The sequence below is a fragment of the Malaclemys terrapin genome, chromosome 23, assembly GCF_027887155.1.
Source record: "Malaclemys terrapin pileata isolate rMalTer1 chromosome 23, rMalTer1.hap1, whole genome shotgun sequence".
In the NCBI taxonomy this organism is placed as follows: Eukaryota; Metazoa; Chordata; order Testudines; family Emydidae; genus Malaclemys; species Malaclemys terrapin.
The window spans coordinates 16,835,663-16,851,707 of NC_071527.1; the positions used below are offsets into that span (position 1 = coordinate 16,835,663).

Here is a 16,045-nt window from a genome sequence, read left to right on the forward strand (position 1 = left end):
TATTTGAGCGTAAGCTTTCGTGGGCTAAAATCCACTTCATCGGATGCATGCAGTGGAAAATACAGTAGGAAGATATATATGCACACAGAGAACATGAAAAAATGAGTGTTGCCATACCAACTATAACAAGAGTAATCAGTTAAGGTGAGCTATTATCAGCAAGAGAAGAAAAACTTTTGTAGTGATAATCTGGATGGCCCTTTTCCAACAGTTGACAAGAAGGTGTGAGTAACAGTGTGTGTGTGTGGGGGGGAATTAGCATGGGGAATAGGTTTTACTTTGTGTGATGACCCATCCACTCCCAGTCTTTATTCAAGCCTAATTTAATGGTGTCAAGTTTGCAAATTAATTCCAGTTCTGCAGTCTCTCGTTGGAGTCTGTTTTTGTTGGAGTATTGCGACTTTGAGGTCTGTAATTGAGTGACCAGGGAGGTTGAAGTGTTCTCCGACTGGTTTCCTGTCCTATGGCCACCTAGGATTGAATGGAGAAAACGGGGAGAAATGAGCAGAGCTTTTCCACACCACAAGTAACCCATATTTCTAGAGCTAGTCAGTCCTGAGCTACCCATCCCCCACAGCTCTGCTAATGTCCTTCAATCTCAACCCCAGCTACTGATACCCCTCAATCCCCACCCGCACCAGGCGTGTAAACAATGCTTTTTTTGGGGGGGGAGCTTCTGCTCCAAACTCAGTGTTTCCTTTATTAGTGCAATCTCTAGATTAGGGGGGGATGAAAGCAGAGCCGGCTTTAGGAAGTGCGGGGCCCGATTCGAACAGTTTTGACGGGGCCCCGGCAAGGATGACTGAAAAAAGAAAAAACATGTACAAAAACATCTGGGGCTTGTACTCACCGGGCAGCACTCATATTCTTCGGCGGTTTGTCCTTCACTCGCTTCGGGTCTTTGGTGGCACTGAAGGACCTGCTGCCGAAGACCCTGTGTGAGTGAAGGACCCGCTGCTGAAGTGTCGCCGAAGACCCGGAGCGCTGCCGGGTGAGTAAAAATTAAAAAGGAGCCTCTAGCCAGGGAAGGGATTCTCGGCCACTTGCCCCCACCCCGGCAGCCCTGCCACTGGGCGCGGGGCCCTCTTAGGTGCGGGGCCCGATTCGGGGGAATTGGTGGAATTGGCCTAAAGCCGGCCCTGGATGAAAGTCCCCCTAACACTGCAGTTGTCTACACCCAGGCCCCCTGCTAGTCCAGCTGTCTTTCAAGTAACTAATTCTGCCAAACTGTGCTGTGGTTGGATGTGCCCCCCCATCCCCCAGCCTGGACCCCCTCAGCCCTTCCCCCAAATTAGACCCCAGCTCAGCCCCCCCTCCTCCAGCCTGGACCCCACCCCACCCCCCTTCCCCTAGCCTAGACCCCCCCCAGCTCAGCCCTCCTCCCCCAGCCTGGACCCCCCACCCTCAGCCCCCTTCCCCTAGCCTAGACCCCCCCTAGCTCAGCCCTCCTCCCCCAGCCTGGACCCCCCCCCAGCCCCCTTCCCCTAGCCTAGACCCCCCCCAGCTCAGCCCTCCTCCCCCAGCCTGGACCCCCCACCCTCAGCCCCCTTCCCCTAGCCTAGACCCCCCCCCAGCTCAGCCCTCCTCCCCCAGCCTGGATCCCACCCTAGCCCCCTTCCCAGCCTAGAGTCCCCCCACCAGCTCAGCCCCCCTCCCCCAGCCTTGACCCCCCCCAGCCCCCTTCCCCTAGCCTAGACCGCCCCCCCAGCTCAGCCCTCCTCCCCCAGCCTGGACCCCCCACCCTCAGCCCCCTTCCCCTAGCCTAGACCCCCCCTAGCTCAGCCCTCCTCCCCCAGCCTGGACCCCCTCAGTCCTTCCCCCAGCCTGCACCCCACCACCTCTGCCTCCCCCCCAGCCCAACCTCCTCACTCCCTTGCTTCATGCCCTCTCATTGGAGGAGCTGAGGGCGGGGAGGGCGCTGATTGGCCAGCAGGGCTGGCATTCTCCGGCCCAGGCCCCGGCCCCGCCCCCCCTCTCCTCAGCTGGGCCGTTGAGGGGCGGGGAAGTGGCGGGAAAAGCTGTGGTGAGGGGGGAGGGGCGCTGGGAGCCCCGATCCAGCCCCATCTCTGGGGGGAGCCCCTCTACAGGGCCCCTACTGGGAAGCTTGATATCATAGAGGGGCCCACATCTATATGGGAGCCCCAATACTGCCCCCCCAGTTCTATATGGCCCCCCCTGGGAGCCCCAATATAGGCCCCCCAGTTCGATATGGAATCCCCCTGGTGAGCCCTGATATTGGGTCCTCATCCATCTATGGGGGATCCTCTCCCCATGGGCTCCTCACCCCCCTATGGGGTCTCCCCCACTGTGAGCCTGGCTACAGCTGTCCCATGTGGGGGTCCTCTTCCCTAGGGGCTCCTCACACCTGTTCATTGGGGATCCCCCCAGCCTTGCTATAGGGCACCACATGCTCCTATGGGGGTATAGGAGCCCCTTCACCCATAGGAGGGAACAAAACAAACACCCCACCCTACAGAATTAAATCAAATTAGAGGGGTTTATATATATATAAATACACAGCGGCTTAACGCTTACCATCAGTATTCAGACTCAGTGGGAATTCTTTTAGGACCTTTTTGAGCATGAGAAAATCTTTGATCAATTTATTTTTTTAAAAAGCAGATATTAAGAGTCACAGTACTGCCAACCCCCCAAAATCCAATCCCAAATCCTAAAAAATTCATGAGATTGGCTTAAAAATAATGAATAGACAAATAAATTTGGGTTTCTGATTATTTGCTGTCTTTAGGGGGTCATGATTTCAAGCATTTTTCCTCAACCACAAGACCTAGGAATGACTTCTTTCATTTTTTTGTTTTTAATGAAAACTGAGATGCTCACATGATCCCAGGAGCTGGGGCTTTAAGAAAAACAGCTAATATCCTCAGAGCAGGGAACCCAGAAGTCAGGTTTTTCCCAGTAAAACTTAGCTAGTTATATAAAGGAGGGAGGGTGTGGAGTGGAATTGTAATGAATGGTCAACAGCTAGCATCCTACAACATTTCAGCTTAGTAAATGATGTGAATTTAACAATCATTGTATGTACTTTTCTCTCCTTTTCAAAATTAATTTCCTATAGAGTTTTGAAGAACTTGGTTGAGGTCAGACAAGGTTACACTTTCAAATCCAGCTAACCAGTGTAGGTTCTAGGTGCTTTATTATTAATTATTATTATTATAGTAATTGCTAGAACCTCTTGCCTGGGGATAGTGTTAGATGCTGTACATACACCCATAACAAAAAGACATTCATTATTCCGCAGAATTTACAATCTAGATAAATACAATTGACTTATGGAGCTAGAAAGCTAAAAATGTTTCTAGATAGATGTAATTTCATAGTCCTCTACAGAGGTTAGAGTAGCAGTGTCTTTATTTTTATATATATATCCTCAGTGTTTTAACAGTTTTTCTTACAATAAATATCAGTTTAGCAAATTTTGTCCTAAAATACATCTAATAAAATACAGATTATTTCAAACTCTCCAAGCGAAATCAAGTCATAGATAAAAATAGCGTATTTTGTCCAGCTGTCTTGGGAGTAACTCCAGTGAAATTATATCAGTGTAAAACTAGTGTAGAAGAGAAACAGACTCAATATTAGAGCTGGTCAGGAAATGGATTTCCCATCCTATGACAAATTTTGAGCGTTTGACTTTTTTCCTGGTTCCAAATAGGGACGAACAGCCAAAATCTCAAAATTTTTCATAAACTGAAACACTGAAAAAAATCATTTGGGGTAAACTGAAATATTTCCTTTCCATTAATTCAATCTGTCGTGTTTCAGTTTTGACCTTTTTTATTTTAAAAATATAAAATAACATACATTTTTAAACAAAAAGTAGTTTTGAACTGAAAATTCCAAATGTTTAATTATGAACATGTCAAAAACGGCTCTTTTGATATTGTTCAAAACTTTCTTTTTCAAAACAAAAATTTAATCGAAACTGACATGGTCCCATGGGAAGATTCAGTTAGGAAGAATCAGCATTTTCCACAGCCCCGCCCCAAGAAACATCATCAAAAGTTCCCATCAAGCTCCACTGAATATGTTTAAAACTCTCAGTTTGCTTTAGTAGCTCATGTAGGTCAGTGATTTTGAGCCTGTTATTCTTATTAATTATATGTGTTACTTTAGAGACTAGAGGCTGCACCAAGATCAGGGCCCCATTTTGCTAAGTGTTGTACAAATACTTTGTAAGAGACAGTCCCTGCCCTGGAGAGCTCCTACTCTAAATAGACAAGGCAGAAGGGTCACACAGCAAATTAGTGGCAGAGCCAAGGGCTAGAATAAGTCCCAATGCAGTGTCTGATCCATGCAGCCTCCTGAACAATCTCTCTACTTTTTAAAGGTTACGATGTCTAATCAGGAATGTGAAAGTCCAGAGCCAGAAGATGAGCAGGCTAAACCGGACAGCCCGTTCTTTGATGATGTAGAAAGACGTGAATTACATAGTGAGAGCCTGTCCAGGTGAGGAGTGTTGCACAGACGTCTAATATTTGCTGAGAGCCAGAGAAAGGGGAGAAAATGCTGTGCCTTGTGCCATGAATATGCCAACAGAAACTTCCCAAAGGAGAAATGTGTTCTTAATAAATATATGGTTGGGAATGCCCTGGTTGTTCATGTTAATTGTAGCAATTTCCCAGCCTGTATTCAGCCTAGGTTTTCTAATTAATATAATTGGGTATGGACAATGTGTCTAATTGCATTCTTAAGTTAAAAAGTTAGTTTGGAGGCAGTGTTTCCCAATGGATAGTGCACTGGAATGGCACTCAGGAGACCTAGCTTCAATTGCTGGCTCTGCCATTAGTTTGCTGGGTGACTTTGGGCAAGTAAAGGCCTGTGCCTCAGCTTCCCCATCTGTAAAATGAGAGTAATGATACTGACCAATTTTGTAAAGTGCTTTGAGATCTCCTGATGCAAAGTGCTGTCTAATTAATGACTCCCACATTCTCTGTGCTGGGCACAGGCAGAATCACTCATTTTAAGTCCTATAAAGGGGTTCCCAGGACAGCTACTGCTTTTAAAGAGGTGGTGACGGCCAGTGCATTTACGGCTACTCTAAACACAGGCTTTGGACCAATGGAATGCTTTCAGTGAGGGGTATGATTAGATATTAGTTTAGTATAGTTACATTGGGATACCCCTAGTGTGTGGACGCAATGACATGCTACACTGAAAAAAAAAAGACAGTCAGATGAGTTATAACCATATTGGTTTAATTTTCCCGAGACGAGCCCTACATGAAGCTAACAGTATCCACGCTACAGGGTTGTACTGCCGCATCCCCGGGCTTGAAGTAGATTCCACTATATACAGGGTTTACAGTTTGGTTCAATGACTCACAGCACCTCCACTATACAAATTGTTCCAGCCCCCCTGTACTGGTTTGAAACTGATACAAAAGCTGTGTGTAGACAAGCCCTTGGATGGGAGCAGTTAGTCTTTCAACTCCTTTCTATGGGACTTAAATGGCTGCCAGCCCCTGACACTTTTAGTGTATTTATTTAGAACCCAGATCTCCTGACTCCCAGTGCAGTGCCCAATCCACTGGGCCACACCGCCTCTCTTGCAGTAGGTGCGTACATACAGTGCACGCAGGTGGAGTGTATACAAAGCCACCTGGCATGTAGGTTGTTTACTGGTACTTCTGTACAAGAGGACAGAGCTAATCAACAGCAGGTGACTCTGGCTTTTAATTCCATCAATGAGCTGCTTCACCTTGGCAGATGGCTTGGTTTATTTAGACCCATTTCCTCCACGCCTCCTCAGGACCAAATGCCAACACAAGGCAAGGTTAAGAAACACTGACGTAGGAGTGCTGGCCAATAGCATCAGTAGTGTGTAATGTGCTAATGCAATAATGTACCCAGCAGGCCGATCCTAAGCACACTGCCTTCCATGGCAAGGGTACTGGTTTAGAACCTGAGGCTGCTCATCGTGTGTGTCATTTCCCCCCCCCCCCCATCAAATGGAATTAAATGTCAATTTTGCTAGCACTGCAGAAGTAGTTTCACAAACAAGTCAGCCAACAGGGACTCTGTATTTCCTTTATAAAATAGAATTAGCCAACACAGGAGCTGTCAAGTTTATGATGAATGGATTCTGGTTAATAAGCTGCTTTCATTATTGAATAAACAAATGTAAAGAACTAAAATTCCCACATGAGAGAAATTAACAAAATAGCTGGCAGCAGTTTTCTTTGGCATCTGATTTTGCTGGATAACTTTGGCTCTAGTCTTTGTAATTTTTCTTCATGGATTGAATTGTGAGGGTAGTTTTGTACAGCTGCAGCCTTTTTATATGCACAAAAGCACCAGGGGAGGATCTGACCTTCTATGTTTGGTTTTAAAATGCTCCCTTTCTTTAGGAATGACAGCAAGGGAAAGGATGGGAAGTTTACTTTTTCCACAGAGCAGGTAAACTTCCCCCCTTGCTTCAGATATGTCAGTTACTCTTATCTGGAAACAAAGCAGATGCTTTCACAATGAGTCCTCAAACTCCCCTGAGGTTTGGCCTTTGAGTGTAACTTGGGGTACAGAGGAATACAACACATGCTCATTTATTTCAATTTAAATGCAGGAAGGAATCGCCCAGCACATCATTGCTCTGCCCCACTGCAGATGGGCCCATAGCTGCATTGGACGGCAAGTCATCCAATTATTTCGCAGCCCTGGATTCAAACATTGAAAATCTGCAGAGAAGAACGCAGCAGCTGATTGAGAAGATCAATGAGAACCGGAAGAAAGACCACACTGTCATGAGCAATTTCAGGGAGAGCGTCATGCTGAAGGTGAAGTGGATATTGAGATGGCTACATACAAGGGCTCGAGGATGGAAGCCAAAGGATGGAAGAGAAGTTAGCTAGTTTGGTGAAAGAGGAGGCACTTTAATGCTGAGCAAAGGAGAGGAGAGAGAGAGAGTGTGTGTGTGTGTGGGGGGGGGTATCATAGGGATGGATTGCCCCCTTCCAGGATATAAACCCCATATCATTCCAGCACGGAGGTAGGGTTTGCCCTGGGCTGGAACAGGCAACTGGACCCAGCATAGATCCCAGGGGATTGGCCTGAGACCAAAGACTTCTGCAGGAAAGGCCTGTGCTTCCAATTGCATCCCTCCTCTCACACACCCTGGAGTTTCCCTAGAAGACCCTCCCAAGCAAGAGGTGTACTAGGGCCCCTCCTCAGAGGGATACGTCATACAGCACGGTGGTAGCGCGGTGGGAAGGTAATACAGCCCAGAACGGTGTTGTCTATTCCTTTTGAACTTCACTGGGTGCAGCATTCTCCAACCCCCACCCCCAACTTTCCCACCCCTCCTCCAATAGTCATGCTTTCCCCCCACCCCCCCAGGACAACCGGGCCGAGGGGAGGGATGTTGAGCCCTCCATTTTCATGGGAGTGGGAAAAGCTGTGTGAGGAAGGTCCTCTTCTCACATGGGTCTTCTTCCCAGGGACCCATACTGGGTTATAAAGCAACAGAGGGTCCTGTGGCACCTTTGAGACTAACAGAAGTATTGGGAGCATAAGCTTTCGTGGGTAAGAACCTCACTTCTTCAGATGCCAAGTGAGGTTCTTACCCACGAAAGCTTATGCTCCCAATACTTCTGTTAGTCTCAAAGGTGCCCCAGGACCCTCTGTTGCTTTTTACAGATTCAGACGAACACGGCTCCCCCTCTGATACTTGACACTGGGTTATGGAATCATTTCCCCAAGGAAAGTGGGGGGAGTTTCACTGCATAGAGCATTTAAAAGTAGATTGGACAGAACCAAAGAGGGGAGCAGCAGCTAGACTCTACTTGAAAGGAGATGGACTAGAGGGACCCTGTCAGTCTCCATGTTCTCCAATTCTCTGCTACGTTACAGCAAATCAGTAGAGCGCTTGTTTTCAATGTAAAACCACTTTACTTGCCAACAGAAGTGAAATCCCAATATCACGCCTCAGAGACACTAACTTGAATCGCTGCGAAATGCAGCAACCCGTTTCATCCGCCTCCCTAATCTCCTCTCCACCCTGACCGCACACACAACATTCAAGATTGTGCATCCACAGAATGTTTATTTCATGTATTTTAATCATGTTATTCTAACTGCATCAGTCACAGATCACCAGTCTGAGTGTCCTCCATGTCTCTGAGGCATTAAATCAGATGCTTTGGAGCATAGTTTATGTAAATGTAGAGAAAAATAATGCAACAGCGGGGAGCTTTCCATTATAAAATCAGATAGAGACTCTAACGTTTCAGAGTGGTAGCCGTGTTAGTCTGTATCAGCAAAAAGAACAGGAGTACTTGTGGCACCTTAGAGATGAACACATTTATTTGGGCATAAGCTTCCGTGGGCTAAAACCCACTTCATTGCATGCATGCAGTGGAAATTACAGTAGGAAGATATATATACAAAGAGAACATGAAAAAATGGGTGTTGCCATACCAACTATAATGAGACTAATCAATTAAGGTGGGATATTATCAGCAGGAGAAAAAAAACTTTTGTAGTGATAATCAGGATGGCCCATTTCAAACAGTTGAAAACAGTGGGGGGAAAATTAGCATGGGGAAATAGTTTTTACTTTGTGTAATGACCCATCCACTCACAGTCTTTATTCAAGCTAATTTAATGGTGTCCCGTTTGCACATTAATTCCAGTTCTGCAGTTTCTCACTGGAGTCTGTTTTTGAAGTTTTTTTGTTGGGGAATTGTGACTTTTAGGTCTGTAATTGAATGACCAGGGAGGCTGAAGTGTTCTCCGACTGTTTTTTGAATGTTATAATTCTTGACATCTGATTTGTGTCCATTTATTCTTTTGCGTAGAGACTGTCCGGTTTGGCCACTGTACATGGCAGAGGGGCATTGCTGGCACATGATGGCATATATCACATTGGTAGATGTGCAGGTGATCGAGCCTCTGATGGTATGGCTGATGTGATTAGGTCCTATGATGGTGTCCCTTGAATAGATACGTGAACAGAGTTGGCAGCGGGCTTTGTTGCAAGGATAGGTTCCTGGGTTAGTGTTTTTGGTGTGTGGTTAGAATAGAATCATAGAATACCAGAGTTGGAAGGGACCTCAGGAGGTCATCTAGTCCAAACCCCTGCTCAAAGCAGGACCAATCCCCAGACAGATTTTTACCCCAGTTCCCCTAAATGGCCCCCTCAAGGATTGAACTCACAACCCTAGGTTTAGCAGGCCAATAGCACTTGGATTGCTGGTGAGTATTTGCTTCAGGTTGGGGGGCCGTCTGTAAGCGAGGACTGGCCTGTCTCCCACGATCTGTGAGAGTGAAGGATCGTCCGTCAGGATAGGTTGTAGATCCTTGATGATGTGCTGGAGAGGTTTTAGTTGGGGGCTGAAGGTGACGGCTAGTGGCGTTCTGTTACTTTCTTTGTTGGGCCTGTCCTGGAGTAGCTGATTTCTGGGTATTCTTCTGGCTCTGTCAATCGGTTTCTTCACTTCAGCAAGTGGGTACTGTAGTTTTAAGAACGCTTGATAGAGATCTTGTAGGTGTTTTGTCTCTGTCCAAGGGATAGGAGCAAATGTGGTTGTATCTTAGAGCTTGGCTGTAGACAATGGATCATGTGATGTGGTCTGGATGAAAGCTGGAGGCAGGCAGGCAAGTATAGCGGTCAGTAGGTTTCTGGTATAGGGTGGTGTTTATGTGACCATTGCTTATTAGCACTGTAGTGTCCAGGAAGTGGATCTCCTGTGTGGACTGGTCCAGGCTGAGGTTGATGGTGGGATGGAAATTGTTGAAATCATGGTGGAATTCCTCAAAGGCTTCTTTTCCATGGGTCCAGATGATGAAGATGTCATCAATGTAGCGCAGGTAGAGTAGGGGCATTAGGGGACGAGAGCCGAGGAAGCGTTGTTCTAAGTCAGTCATAAAAATGTTGGCATACTGTGGGGCCATGCAGGTACCCATAGCAGTGCCGCTGACTTGAAGGTATACATTGTCCCCAAATGTCAAATAGTTGTGGGTGAGGACAAAGTCACAAAGTTCAGCCACCGGGTTTGCCGTGACACTAACGTGTAATATATATAAGAACGCCTGGCTCTTATCTAGCACTTTTCATTCATAGATCTCAAAGCACCTTACAAATGGTCAGAATCATTGTAAAATGGGGAAACCGAGGCACAGGTCAACATGACTTGTCCATGCTCACCCAGCAGGCCCGTGGAAGAGCTGGGAATAGAACCCAGGCTTCTCAAGTGCTATATGAGAGCGAGATATTTATTAATTATTAAGATAGGTAGTGTGGCTTGTAGGATACCCTACTGGACTAGGACCCAGGAGACCAAGGTTCTATTCGTGGCTCTGCAACTGGCCTGCTAGGTGACCTTGGACAAGTGACTTCACCTCTTTGTGCCTCAAGGTCCCCATGGGGATAATGGTACTGACCTCCTTTGTGAAGTACTTTGAGATCTACTGATAAAAACTAGGGATTATTATGCAAATAGAATAACAAACCAAAGCTTCATTTTATGCCAGTGCCTTCAAAGCATGGAGCTAAGTTAAGAGGAAAGTAAGTTGAATTCTTTACCACCTTCTGATCGCTGTTGTCGAACGCACTCCAACAGGCCATAAAGCTTCCACTTGCATCTCCAACAGACGCAGAAACCAACACGCCTCCCATTTCACACAAGCACTCGCAAAACCTTCATCATGGCCTCTCCCAGCAGCAGCTCAGCACATCTGACTGTTCCGCATTCCATGCATTTGGGAAGTTATTTCCACCTTACCATTGCTGAGGCTGCCATTAAAGCTTTGGGCCAGATTTTCAAAAGTATTTAGGGGCCCTAAAAATGCAGCTTGGGGCTTTTGAAAATCACACTAGCCACCTAACTCCTGGGCAAGTTGGGAATAGAACCCAGGGGTCCTGAATTGCGGTCCAATGCCCTGGTCTCTGGAGCACATGGCCTCTAGTAAGCCAGAATCCTCCTGTATGTCCCATGAAGATCCCACTCCTGCATTCAGATCCATGCAGGCAGATCCTCATGGAGTTGCACTGAAGTGCTGCATGGACCAGCTGCAGGGCTGGGGTCTGCATAGGAAATTGCCAGCCTGGCCCAGGCTAGCAGTCCCTTGAGTCAGTATCCTGGCTCTCACACAGCCAACTCCACATGCTTTCAGAAGATGGTGCAAGAAGCCTGCAAGCAGCATTTACATTTATGCAGAGATCAGTTTTAGTCCATTCTGTCTAAAACTTATGAAAAAAAGTCACACTTAGGGCAAGACTCAGACCCATCCCAACATGACCGAGAACCCACTGAAATCAACAGTAGTTGCATCCTGTTACTCTGGGAGTAGGGGGACAATGCAACCTTTAATATTCAAGCCATCAGCCTCTGGTCCATTTTAATTCCTAAGGCCTGTCTTTCCTTGCACTCCAAAAGGTTTCGAGTTTGGCGGAGAAGCTGGAGGAAATGATGTTTCTCATTTACGATCGCCATAACAAGCAAATGCAGGATAAGCTCCAAGAGCTCTCGGAGATAATGGAGAGGATCAGCCAGATCCACACGGAGCTCAGACAAGTCTGCCACACTGTGGAGGCAGCTTATAAAGACTTGTGCGTGCAGCCAGAGGTGTGAGAACACTAGGAAGAAGGGCCAGCTGGAATCAAAAGCCCAAACGAACCACTCAAACCATTGTGTAGCTACTATTCTGATGCAAAAGGAAAAACAAGACTACAGGTCAGATAAGGGCCTCTTTTTCTATTCCTGTTGCAGTTTGTTTGATTGTTAACGTTATTTTAAAAACTCCTGAACTTTCAAGCTCTGATAGTATCCTAAAGGGCATGAGAGCCAGACAGGTTAAAAAACACGCCTGGTAAGATTCAGTCTTTATAAAAGTGGGAATAGGTGAGATGTAATTAAAGTCTACGGAAGATACAAAAGGATTATGCAGTGGCCAGTGGCTCTTGTCAAACTTCCGCACCCTGCTGCTTTCGAAATGTCTTTCTTCCAGCGTGTCGGGGGAGATTGTTGTCGCTAACTGTCTCATAGCACTGTTTATTGTAAAAGGCATTTTATAAAGATCACATGAATGTTACATTCCACTTTGTTGGTTTATCAATACAGACACTCCCTGACTTACGCAATTGTTCTGTTCCGGAAAGCCTTGCATAACCCAAATTTTACATAAGTCGGAAACGTATATTGTGCAAGCATAAAAAACCAAAACAATTACAACAAAAATATTACATTTACCTTAATCCTATTATTATCCTGGCACGCTGAAGGCTCCATTTTGGTGGTGGATGACAATGGGCTTAATTTGTAGATGAGGAAGGAGAGGAGGAGACAGGCATTACATCATCGGGGTCGTCAGAGGGGGCTTTGGAGGTGGAAGGTGGTAGAGATGTGGACATTGCAGGCCTTTCAACCTTCCTTACAAACTTATCGAGAGATGACTGGATAGTGGCCTTTTTCTTCTCTTCATATATCTGTCTATAACAGGCCAGAGTTTCGTCAATTCCTCTGTTCACTTTCAAGAATCGTGAGGAGTTGGGGTCCATCTTCTCAAACCTTGCCATTGCAGAGTCAATTTCACGAAATGCAAGTGCCATCTCCTTGGTGTTGAAGTGTCGTGGCTCTTCTACTTCTTCAACTTCATCCTCCGCTTCAGTCTGCTCTTTTACTTTTGCTGCTTCTAATTCCATGAGATCCTCATTTGATAATTCAGCTCCATGGGATTCGATGAACTCATCCACATCGCCAACATCAACCTCCAGCTCAAGCTGCTCGGCAAGCTTCACAATTTCATCTGCCACCTCCTCATATGTTTTGTCTTTTTCGAAACCTTTAAAGCTGCGTACGAACTGTGGGCATGCTTTCTTCCATACGGCATTCAAACAAACCTGGGTAACCTCTGCCCAGGCCTTAGCAATGTTTATGATGGCTTGGTAAATGTTATATGAGTTCCAAAAATCACGTAAAGTCTTGCCAGTCTCTCTGTCAGTTGCTTCTACTGCCTGTGCAAATGTTCTTCGTAGATAATAGGCTTTAAAATTAGCAATGACCCCCTGATCCATGGGCTGTAGGATCGAAGTCTTGTTAGGAGGCAGAAACACGACTTTTACATTAGGGTGAAAGTCATCCAAATGTGCGGGATGTCCAGGAGCATTATCGACGATAAGCATAATCTTGAACGGGATGTCGTTTTCTCTGCAGAATTTTTCCACTTCGGGGATAAACAAATTTATAAACCAGTCTTCGAAAAGTGCCGTTGTGATCCAAGCCTTTCCATTTGAACGGAAATGAACTGGAAGGGTAGCCTTGCTAATGCCTTTAAACGCACGGGGATTTTCTGAATGATAAACAAGCAATGGTTTCAATTTGCAATCTCCAGCTGCATTACCCCCAAGCAAAAGCGTTAGCCTATCTTTCGCAGCCTTAAACCCTGGCATCGTCTTTTCCTCTTTTGAAATGTATGTTCTGTCTGGCATTTTTTTCCAAAACAATCCAGTTTCGTCCACGTTAAAGATTTGCTGTGCTGTATAACCACCTTCTTCTATAAGTTTTCGTAACACGTCGGGATACTTTTCAGCTGCTTTTGTGTCAGCACTAGCAGCCTCACCACTCACGTTTACATTGTGAAAATTTGCACGTTGTTTAAATCTATTAAACCACCCGTGACTAGCCACAAACTTTGCGTTAGGGTCACTGTATTTTCCCTTTACGTCTTCGAAAATACTTTTAGCCTTCGCTTGAATAATCATTAGGCTAAGCGGCACACATTTTTGAATCTGATCTTCCATCCACATTGTTAATAACTTTTCCATTTCATAGATAGCGCCAGAACGCTGCTTCGTTATGACTGTTGATTTTAAAGGAGCTGAGCCTTTCACGTGCTCTTTTATGCGTGCACTATCATTCAAAATACTTTTCACTGTTGAGGTAGCCAAATCGAGTTCACGAGCAATTGACGACAGGCTTTGTCCGCCTTCATACTTTTTCACTATTTTCATTTTCTGCTCTAAATCAATCTTCTTTCTCTTACGAACTGGTCCTGCACGCTTGCCATCACTTGGTTGCTTTCCAGGCATGATTTGAATGAAATAACAGGGTGAAATAACAGAAATCCAGTATCACTGAAATAACACGAGACTGAGAGGCTGTGAGAGCGCAAAGCCTTCCCTTGTAGGAGATGCTACTGCTGTATTCCTCTGCACACCGCACTACAGTACTTTGCGTTCCCGTACGTTACGCAATATTTTCTGCAACTCGAACATTTTATTTATGCCTTATGGAACTTTTTGCATAAGGTTGAATTTGCGTAAGTCGGGTCTTGCGTAACGTCGGTAGCTGTAAACGTCTCCTTCAGTGACTTGCCTGTTCGTTATTTCCAACCGCTATCTGTGCTGATATGAAAAACACAATGGGATTTAAAGCAAAAATATAAGATTCTGTCCCTCAGTTTCTTTACAGGAGAACAGAGTTTCAGCTGCTGTTCCTGATAAACCCTTATTATTCTCAAAAGGAGAGAACAAAAAGACCACTTACGCAGGGGCTGAAAACAGAACCTGTTCTGCTACCCATCAGACCTACAAGCACCCTGGTGTACACTACATTTACTTAGATCGACTTACCCTGGTGTCTTCACCGTGGTGAATCGACTGCTGCTGCTCCCCGGTCAACTTCTCCCGGAGGTGGAGTACAGGAGTAGACAGGAGAGCGCTCAGGGATCGATTTATCACGTCTAGACTAGACGCGATAAATCGACCCCTGCTGGATCGATCGCTGCCCGCCGATCGGTGGGAGGGGGGGGGGGAAGAGGAGATGGGGAAGGGATGGGTAGTAGCACAGCACTTTCTGTCCTGAGAAGCCACTTTCCCCCGTGAGTCACAGCTAGCATATCAGAAAACTTGCAAGTTCGGTTTATATATTGTTCCAGTTTCCCAATGCTGGACACAGCTATTTTATAACTCCTGGGGCAGCCCCAATTGTCTTAGCACATGTAGGTGAGCTGGGACTTTTTGCCACAGTCATGGGACCTGAAATGGTGTGGTGGTGAAGGGTCGTTGCAGGTGGATCAATCCAGAGATACCCCCCTGGCTGTTAAAGAGTTTTCGAGCAAGGATGGCTCAGCTGTCTAATCCCCTTAATACAGGCACATCTCCAACTCTTGGTCCAATTTCTATTTCATATAATGAACAGTACAGGCCAGATTGTCAAGAGTTGGGTGTTGAGCACTTCGAAAAAAAGCTACATGTAGTCACAGGCCATGGCAGTTGCCTGTATGAACCTTTGCTTTCTTGTAACCTATTTGCCAGGGATCAAGAGCTCAACCACCTGCCTCGGTTAGGATGGAGTTTGGCTCCAGCCGTTCAGCAAGCTGGACACAGCTGGCAGAGAGACTACAGTACAATTCTGGTATTGAACAGACTGGTTCTAGTGCAGGGCTGGAGCGTGCACTGAAAACTCAACCACCAGCACATCACTAGAGCTAGGGCAGCTATTCTGCGTAGGTTCTTATACCACCCCATCACTGTCATACCTGAGCACTTGAGCCTAACACCTCGGTAAAACAGTCAGGCCCGAGGGCCAGAAGTTTCGAGAGAATTCAGCATCCACCATCGGGCCCAGATCACAAGAAGAGCTCAGGGCATCAGGCGTTGACATCTCTCAAAAATCTGGCTCCGATTGTGGGGTACAAGCACTTGAAAAATCTGGCCCTGCTGTCTTTGGAAAAATGTTCCCCGACGGGAATCAAGTTGGGCACCCAGAGCTCCCATGACTGCATCTCATATACACAGCCTGAGGGACACATTTCCAATCCTTCTGCTCTGATGACTGTGGGAGCATTACAGTGAGTTACTGAACATCTTGGTCTGTGCTCAGCCACTCTGCACCTGCTCAGACTTCACCGCTCACTCCCAAGACCTACAATCTGAGAGGTCCCAACACTCTTCCCGAGTCAAGACAGTTACCTTTGAGTGAAGGGATGTGAAATTTGAACGCAGCCGATTGCTGATCATTTTCTTCTGTTTTGCAATGGCCAGGGAAACCAGCCACCGAATGTTAACAGTCTATGGCCCACTTTACACA

General features: G+C 46.2%; 2 protein-coding genes across 4 annotated transcripts; one reads left to right on the forward strand and one right to left on the reverse strand.

Moving 5' to 3' along the window:
- TIGD1 (tigger transposable element derived 1) lies at positions 1-14,665 on the reverse strand. Of its 3 annotated transcripts, XR_008443193.1 has the most exons (4): positions 14,587-14,665; positions 12,206-14,358; positions 2,536-2,572; positions 1-471 (listed from the first exon to the last, which is right to left on the reverse strand). XR_008443193.1 is itself a non-coding variant. In XM_054013249.1 (2 exons), exon 2 carries the CDS (start codon positions 14,041-14,043, stop codon positions 12,268-12,270), a length of 1,776 nt encoding a protein of 591 aa, XP_053869224.1. In that variant the 5' UTR covers positions 14,044-14,358; positions 14,587-14,665; the 3' UTR covers positions 11,612-12,267. The 3 variants fall into 3 exon arrangements, 1 of the variants encoding a protein (XP_053869224.1); XR_008443192.1 differs by lacking the exon at positions 2,536-2,572; XM_054013249.1 differs by lacking the exons at positions 1-471; positions 2,536-2,572 and having other exon boundaries at positions 11,612-14,358.
- On the forward strand, positions 3,896-11,601 carry SYCE2 (synaptonemal complex central element protein 2). Its single transcript, XM_054013250.1, has 3 exons — positions 3,896-4,470; positions 6,583-6,793; positions 11,393-11,601. The coding sequence occupies exons 1-3, from the start codon at positions 4,316-4,318 to the stop codon at positions 11,585-11,587; spliced, it is 561 nt and encodes a 186-aa protein (XP_053869225.1). The 5' UTR covers positions 3,896-4,315; the 3' UTR covers positions 11,588-11,601.
- Positions 14,666-16,045: the final 1,380 nt, after the last annotated feature.